General features: G+C 36.0%; 1 protein-coding gene across 2 annotated transcripts; it reads right to left on the reverse strand.

Moving 5' to 3' along the window:
• Positions 1-1,585: 1,585 nt before the first annotated feature.
• LOC113763438 (probable alkaline/neutral invertase B) lies at positions 1,586-6,791 on the reverse strand. 2 transcript variants are annotated; one of them, XM_027307257.1, is made up of 5 exons: positions 6,718-6,791; positions 5,741-6,233; positions 4,684-5,115; positions 2,738-3,296; positions 1,586-2,213 (listed from the first exon to the last, which is right to left on the reverse strand). In XM_027307257.1, the coding sequence occupies exons 2-5, from the start codon at positions 6,164-6,166 to the stop codon at positions 1,918-1,920; spliced, it is 1,713 nt and encodes a 570-aa protein (XP_027163058.1). In that variant the 5' UTR covers positions 6,167-6,233; positions 6,718-6,791; the 3' UTR covers positions 1,586-1,917. The 2 variants fall into 2 exon arrangements, with proteins under 2 accessions (XP_027163058.1, XP_027163059.1); XM_027307258.1 differs by lacking the exon at positions 6,718-6,791 and having other exon boundaries at positions 5,741-6,316.
• Between the last annotated feature and the right edge of the window lie 2,174 nt (positions 6,792-8,965).

Here is an 8,965-nt window from a genome sequence, read left to right on the forward strand (position 1 = left end):
AAAAAATTGGATAGAAAAATCGGATATCAATAAAAGGAAATTCGAGAAAATCGATTAAGATCCAATCTTAAATTTTGGTAAAACAATTTGAGAATAGATATTGAAATTCAATTCTCGAATTCCCGATTACTGACTGAATTACCGAATTTCATATTTTAATTAAATATTTTATATATTTCATGCCTACTAATATATAATATGTATTAGTTATTAGTGTTATAAGTTATAATTTATGCTTATAAACAAATATGTGATCTTAAAACATAGCATTAATTAACATATTAATAACTTTTATATTATTAATTACATACTAAATATACTTAACTAATCTATATTAGAAAACCAACCTAAAATTTCGGATATTTTATTGAAATATTGATTATTCGGTTGAAATCCAATTACCAAACAAAAGTTTGGACAGTAATTAAATGTTGATCTTGCTAAAAAAAATAGAATTTTTTAATCGAATTATTGGCCGATGAACACTGCTCACTGAACCAGCCTAATGCAATTAAAGTTTTACTGGATAGATATAATACTCCTACACATATACATATATATATATATATATATTATAAGGATTTTTTTTGAAAATACAATAGAAGAATAAGTGTAAAATTATGAGTATAAATGTCATAAGTTTATTAGTCGTTTTCTACATTTAGCCTAAAAGACTGTATTTTTTAAACTTATGAAATAAAAAAGCTGTTTAATTAAGGTTACGCGCTATGCATTATGCACCTTTGGTACAGTGTACACACAGAATCTTTAAGACGATTAGATGACCGCATAATACTTCTACTAACATTTTGTTGAATCTTTTGTATGAAATCGTTAAGAAGCCGTCTGAAAAGTGGAGTTTTCTGAAGAAGCTAGTAAAGAGCAAAGAAAACAAGCAAACTTCCTGCTCTCAGATTTGACTTCAAAAGCGCTAGTAAGTACTTTGAAACAATATAAATGTGAGTTGCATGTTCAGTAGACTTCACATTGAAGACCACAGCCATTTGTTTTTTGATTGCTCTGTGACTAATAGTATTTGGAGTTTTTTCAAATCCAAATGTGCTGTCCAATGGCCTCAAACCAATTGGAGCAATTTGATTGATTGGGTTGGAATTCACTTGGAAGGCAAATCTCTTGCTAAAACCCAAGCAAGAGTTTTGTTAGCAGCTGCTGTTTTGCTGCATTTGGAAAGAAAGGAAATCAAGGGAATTCAGGAATGAATGCAGGGATACAAAAGTTGTTCAAGAAGAGATCTTTCAAATAGTTAGATGCAGATTGTCCTCCTTTAAAAAAGTCAAGAAGACGGATACTAATAAATGACTGCAAAGGATTTGGTTGTTACCAAAGAACATTTGTTCAATTTGAAATTTTAGTGTTAGCTGCTGCTGCTTCTTTTGTAATTGGCACACAAAGTATCTCAAACTGTTGTGACATTAGCATCGAATGTAAGTTGTGTAAGCTAAAGTTGTTGATTTGAGACATATCATGTATGTTATTTTGATTCTTATGTACTAATAAATTCTTACTTATCCAAAAAAAAAAAAAAAAAAACTCTGAAACAGAAGAAAATTTGAAGAGACTTTATACTAAGTGCAAAATGACAGCAAAAAATACTAGCTGGAGAAAAGAATCCAGATAACGCTAAGCATTTAGAAGTAAAAGAGCCGACAGAATCATATGTATCTGCTAACTGGTTAGTGCAAGTTCCTGACTGAAAACTATTAATAGGAAAGCTCATCTTTCACAGAATTCTTGATGAGCTAAAAATCTTTGGTCCCTCCTATAGCCCAAATATATGCCTTTTGCCCTTTCCCTTCTATTCAATTACTTGGTTCAACTGTGCAAGTATCTCCATTCATCCCGAGAAATGAGGGAGAAACTGAGGTCGCAGGCAAGGAGAAAGAACATGGAGAAGCTTCAATTGGTCCATGATGATGATCTCCTCAAGACAGGCTTCAGATGCTTGTCTTCTTCAAGTGCAACCATTCCCAGATGTGAAGGGTCTTCAAGCATCATTTTTGCGACCAGGTAGCCAGCAATGGACCATGTTTGGTTTCTTCTAGCCTGTTTCCCAATGAACCGACCAAGTTTGCCATCGTAGTATTCAGGCCAGCCATCTTTTGAAAGCCTGGTTTCAGCAAGTTCAATGGCACGCCGTGCTAGCTGAGGCCGTCCTATCTTGATACATGCAGCTGTCAGGAGCCATAATAGCACTGCAACGAAAAATTAAACAATTATAAGCAAAACCTTAAAAGGGTTCATTTCTCACATTCTCTATAGTATTGCCTCACCCAAAATGATATTAATCTAAGCATTTTACCCAGATAAAAGGTATACAGATACCGCAAGCTTTTCACTTTTCACTTTTTCAGGATAAAGCAATTACAGTACATAAAAAAATAAAAATAATCACCCCGTCCATGACCGTTCAACAAGAAGGATGCCAGCATCAATATGCAGGTACACGGTAACGATACTTTAACAACTCCATAAAATCAGTACAACAATATCCACCTCAGAAAATGGATACTGTTTCTTCTTTTGACAATCTCAAGACCATAACCATTAAAAAACTCAAGCATTTTTTCAACCAACAAACCACTATGATGTAGTCAAGAAACAAGTTACTTGAGAACTTGAAACCAGACATACAAACAATCATCAGATTGTTCTGTTTTCTAGCGCAGGTGCACTTCCGATTAAATTGCAAAGTATGGTACTCTAAATGAAAGCTTACCAGGCCATGATCCTCCATTATGGTAGCTCCACCTAATATTCTTTGGATCACATCCAGTAATGATCTGCCATTCGTGGCCCTCTATAGCTGGATAACAAACCTTCAGAGGCATATCTCCAACAAGTTCCTGCCAACGAGACTCAATAAGATCCATAATGGCAGTTGCCTGTTCAGGTGTTGCTAAGGATGACAATATTGCAATGCAATTGCCCAAGCAAAACCAACGAAAGTCCATGTTTGAAGGGCCAACATTTCCAACAAAGTAGCCACCAAGTGTTGGCATGAAATCGAATATCCATTCTGGAAGAGAATCAGGCATGATATTGAATTTATTTACTGCTGTGTGGGAGTACTCCTCAGTTTTATACCGATATATGTCATTGAGCTGCTTCATATCTATCCAAAAGTAACTTCTCATGTGATAACTCAAAGCATGAAGACGCTTATCTATCCGTTCCATAAACTCCTTCCCTTCAGCATCTTGCTTGAGCAAAACCAAGGCGCATCTCAAGGCCATGAAAAAAAGTGCTTGTATTTCAATTGGGTATCCATAAACACCCTGAGGAGAAAAGGAAAAATAATACTCTAAAACATGAGAGCATAGAACTCAATGCTAAGGAAAAAGCTCTTCCAACTAATCATTCACCCTTTGAAAGCAAAAATTAAGAGCTTTTGGCAGTGTTTGATTGCAAGCATAAACACTAGCTTCTGATTTAGTGATCATTGGTCAATTCAAGTAAGTACATGAAGTAATTGCTTTCCTACAAAAGTAAGGATTAAATTTTGAATCACAACCCCAAAAAAAGAAGACGAAGAAGAAGAAGAAGGGAACTTCTTAAAATCTGAATAGCGACTGAGCATCATTGACCAACATGGATAATGACATTGTAATCTATCTTCCAGAGGGATAAGTACAACAAAAACAAAAATCTCCAGAGCCTTGCAGCCATAATAGCCCTCAATCATGCGAGACAGGAGGACAACAATTTAAAAACCATTAACTGCATGGTTTTTCCAACTGTAATTTTTTTCTGAACTTCTGCAAAACAGAAGCTGAGCTGATTGCATACCAGTAGTCAGGTACTGTTTCCAACTTAAGTACATCCACCTTCTAGATCTGAAGAGTCAAATGCTCAACACACTTAATTCTGGATTTCTGGTTTCTAAACTGAACACCTACTCCTCCATTGAATATTCAGAGACCAACTAGCTTCTCAATTCTACAGAACAATACTTAATATCACTATTCCAACAATGACATTTTTGTTCAAGAAGCACCTTACAAACAGTTCCATATGTTTAGGCTTCCAGCACGATTCACAACCACTAATTCTAGCCTTACAAAGTTTAGTTAAAGCAAACGGCCAAAAATATTGCATAGGGATCAAGTAGACATCTGACATATAGGAAGCAAATTCTGATGTGCCTTTGAGCTGTGTTCTTATTTGTTTTTATGGGTGTAATATCTTTGTATCTTTAGTTCACTACAGTCTAATACCTCCATTGGCATCTTGCTTATCCAAAACACAGTGTTACAAAACTTTGTATCTATTGGACAGCAAGCAACAAATATGATGCTGATTGGATCTATGTTAACATTCAGCAGGGGATGTGGAATAATAGATGTAGAAGCTATATCTTTGATACCATAAAATCAACTCCATGATGAAAATTTTAATGAAAAATCAGCAATATGTGAATGAAAGTTTTGAGCTGTGAGGTGTGAGGTGTAAGAATTGGAGAAGCTCCAGTCAACCACCAAAGTCATTTCTCACTGACAGTAGTTTACTCATTCCTGTTACTTCCAATCATATCAAAACCATAAGATCATTGAGCGAGAGGAGTTCTAAAGAAAGGAGAAATAAAAAGCAAAGAAACAAATGTAGAGAAAAGCCTATCTCACAAGCAACAAAACTAAAAATTAGCATAGACTGTCGGGAACTCACCATTCTGCGATCAATCATACAGCATCCATCAGCACAAAGAAGAGTTGGGAATGTGTCATATCCTTCTGAAAGGCATAAACTGAGAATTAGCCGCATGCCTTTCTGACACTCAGGCATCTCAGCCAAAGAAGAATCTCCTGTTGACCTTGTGTATGCTCGAAGTAATATGATCCACCAAAACCCAGAATCAACGGGAGCCACTCTTCCTATTGCACTCTCGCCAAAATCTGCCATCAATGTCTCAGTATTCCTGACTGGGTCATGGAGTACTTTGAAACTAGCAGGCATCACACCCTCTCCCAATTGGAATCGATCAATCTTTTTCTCCCATGACTGAAGCCGAAGGGTCTTCAAGATGAAATTTTTCACTATTTCAGGTTCTCCATTCATCAGAAAGGCCAATGCACTAGGAACAAAATCTCTGACAAACACCTACATGAAAAAAAGATGTCAATCACCACATGTACAAATGGAATAGGATGGAATAGGCCTGTAAAAGTATCATATGCCATTTTATCTAAATGCAAGCTGGAGGCAGATAGAGTAATTGGAGGAAAAGAAAAACAGATAAAAAAATTAATAGTAATTTTTTCTTCAAAATAACATAAAGCATAACAACACCTTATCCAAATGACAGTTTGCAAATGATTTTCCATATTATCCATGGACTGGCTATTAGGAATCTCTATTTCATGCCATGCGCTCTGCCATTCTAACAACTCTAAAAGCCCATTTATGATGAACATACTTGTTGGTAGCCTAACGCTGGTCATGCATCAAGTAGAATATAAACTACCAATCAACCTTTAGTTAACGTAGGTAAACAACACATTCACTAGAGATTACAGCACCTTAATCCCTGCATTTAACTGAGAAGAGACGAGATAACGCCACAAATCAGAACCCAATCTTCATGTTCTAATACCTACGTGCTCTCAAGTGAAAATGAATTAAATTGCTACTACTCACGAGTCAAAAAAAAAAAAAATTGTTCGCGAAAACTAAATACTGCTCTAGAAAGATAGAAGTAACGTTTTCAATGTATCACTTGCTTCACCTGGTCATAGTTGAGTTTTTCTTCAGAACTGTCTAATGCTGCAATGGTCCCAACCGGTTGACCACGAAAATAGACCAATGAACGGCGTAAAGTTTCCCATGCCTCAGCAATCATGGGATGTGGCTCGTATCCGAATAATGACCTCGGAGTATTAAGGAGAGACCTTTTACTGGGGGAAAAAAAACCGTCAAAATGATCTAAAGCTCCATAGTAGTTATCCGCCCTCGACGGGGGACAAGGAGAATGTCCCATTGGTAATTCAGTAAGTGACCTTTCATCAAATGATCGCTGTCTATCTATATTCAGATTCTTAGGCCTATCTGGCAACTTGGAGAAATCATACTCTTCTAGTTCAAAAACACTACTCGACGAATCAACATTCTTGATAGTACCATTTTGAGAAACATCAGCAGAAAGGGTAGACATTCTTGAAGCCTTTAATTGTCTTCAAGAAAAGTAGTTCCGGGGCAAACTATATCAGCAGCTTAGCATTCTGCATTTCATAAATCAAGATTCAGCCAAAAAAACCCTCACGTGCGACGTGCAGAATGACAGATAAAATCATTTCAGCAAAAAATTAAGATATGGGTTCAACAAGTAATGTTTGCTAATGTGCTTTAATTCCAGAGACAGATAGATACCGCCAATCAAATATTCCTTGGCGTACTGACGTCCAACAAAAATAATTAAAACAGGAGGAAAGAAGACAAGAAAGAAGAAAGGCAGCCAAAAAAATAATAATAAAGGCAGAGACGCCGCCCCCGCGGCGCCCCCGGTGGAGGGAGAGAACATCATTTTATCTTAGACCAGAACTCAGGACTTAAAGAACTCCCATTTGGCAGAAGAAGTGGAATAGGTATTGGGACATGCATGAAAAGAAACGAGAGAAAACCCAGATTCAGAAAACAGATAATACATATATTAAAGCAGAGAAAACCAAATTATGAACAGCACCGATGATCAATAGCATCACTTACGCAAAGCTTTTTAAGGATTGAGGAGTGAGAACAATTAATAATGAAAGAGATAGAGATCCCACGAAGAGGCTGAATATAAAGAAAGGACCACCAGGCTAGAATATAGAGACATGGGAAATCTCTTATATCGTCAGTAATAGGGACAAAATATCAACAGGTAGGCCTGGAGAAGCCTGGGGTATATAATTGAAAGATGCTGACCCAAAGCAGCAGCTTGGTCACGTAAGGACAATCAACATCTACACATATTTCTTAGGTCACGGAAATTACATGAATTGCAATACAGGGTAAAAATGCTCTGCATTCACCAGCCAATTTGCGCGTGGGAAGAGGGGTAGCTGGCTTCATACGTCATGTGTGGCGGAGGGCTATGCCATTCGAAAACTGCAACTGTGAGAGCGATTTGGTAAATCTATGATATGTTAATCATGTATATGTAAGTTGTAAACTCTGTAACACCCTTCAATATTTTGTGTCGAAGGATTCGATGTCTAAATCAAGTTGGCTACTCCATATTGTGCCGTCATTTGAAGTTTGAAATTGGACTGGGGGAAAAAAATGGGAGTGTGAGTTCTCCATGCCTGCTATCTAGCATTTTCAAGCGTCCCATCAGTACCAAGTAGTAAATGGTTGTAAAAAACTATTATGTTCTTTGTCCATCACACGTTATATTTAAAGTGCGACCCACTAACATCACTTCTATTTTTTTGAGGATTAATCTTGTATATCTTATACATATATACACTATCACCATCACATATATGATACATGTATAAAATTTAAATTTTAAATTCAAATTTTACTCATGTATCATTCATCCAATTCGTGATGATGTATACACTGATAGTGTATATAAAATTTACTTTTTTTCTATCCATCCTCGCAATATTTATTATACTTATATACGATGGAGAAGAGAGAACCCAACTAAACCATGTTAAGAGCCAAAAGTTAGACAGTTGAGTCCAATAAGTATCAATCATTTATTCTACTTATACACTATAAAAATTATGTAAAGAGGGTAAAGGTTGCACCAGTTATACTGGAAGATTGTGTAGACCAACACACTCAAAATTTTTTTGATGAAAAGGAAACTGAATTTACTGTGCAGATTTAGTAAGTAAGGTTTAAACTCTTGACTTGGAACCGAAAGAGATTTAAAAAGTCTTTCATGGCGAACTTGGCAAACCCGTATTAGTTGATTATTAGCGATGAGGAAATTAGACGCGAACGATTGTCAGTTCAATCGACTCAAATTTGTGCATTTCAACATAATATAATCTTTTGTTCAATTATGCAAATCAATATGAATGTAATTCATAATATAAATATAGAAAACTGTGAACTTCAGACGCGACATTAGAAATGTTGCACATCATGTGATCTAGGTCTTGGGATTTTGCTTCTTTTTTCGGATAATCATGTCCCTCGTACATTGGGTCCACAACTGTTGTGAAATTGACGGACGGAGTTGGTTCTGGTATTTTTGTTATGCCATGTGCAGTTAAAAAGTGCCGTGGGGACTTGTGCAGCTTAAGCTGATGATGGAAGGGGCCACGGGGCAGGGGTTGTTTAGTCCGTACCTGTGAAGGGAGCAATCCTAATAATAATGCATGTTTGTTTATAGGGATCTGTGTCTGGTAGTGCACGTGTACGATCAGTAGATCCAACCACCAAAAGGGTTGGGAAAAAGAGCACGGGGCTGGCGCCCTGAGGGGGGGCTTGGTTGGCGTCCCTAATTGGCAAAATTGCTTTCTGCGGCTTGGACTATTGGTCTTCAACTAGTGGGAATACCCGTGCATAGCACGGTGCTGACATTATTGAAAAAAAAAATAAAATGGTGAACAAATAAAGGTGAAAAAATTTTACCAATAAAATTAAAATATAATATATGTTTAACAATAGTTTGAAATATAATAGAATGTATATATCATTCAAGAACCGTCTTTTTTCGGTTGTATGAGAATTTTTTTTATCATTGTATGAGAATTGTTAACAAAAAAATACAATAGTTAATATAGAATAGCATCAATATAATTTAATACAATTGTGTTGTAATCAAATGAAAAATACGCACCAATTGAATTGTTATTAGCACCCATAGTTAATGAAGTAATCCCTATATAAAAATATTTTGGTACATGTAGTAATTGGTAATCTATAAAATAAAATAAATTGCTAATCTATAAAATTGCTAAGTTGTCTATAAATAGCATCAATAGAATGTAATACAATTGTATTGTAATCG

Source organism: Coffea eugenioides, chromosome 2, assembly GCF_003713205.1.
Source record: "Coffea eugenioides isolate CCC68of chromosome 2, Ceug_1.0, whole genome shotgun sequence".
In the NCBI taxonomy this organism is placed as follows: Eukaryota; Viridiplantae; Streptophyta; class Magnoliopsida; order Gentianales; family Rubiaceae; genus Coffea; species Coffea eugenioides.

Coding starts and splice junctions, on each gene's coding strand:
- LOC113763438 (XM_027307257.1), bottom strand. CDS start 6,166: ATGTCTACCCTTTCTGCTGATGTTTCTCAAAATGGTACTATCAAGAAT. Junction 5,116..5,740: donor AAAAACTCAACTATGACCAG/GTGAAGCAAGTG, acceptor TTTTTCATGTAG/GTGTTTGTCAGAGATTTTGT. Junction 3,297..4,683: donor GTATGATTGATCGCAGAATG/GTGAGTTCCCGA, acceptor TTTTCTCCTCAG/GGTGTTTATGGATACCCAAT.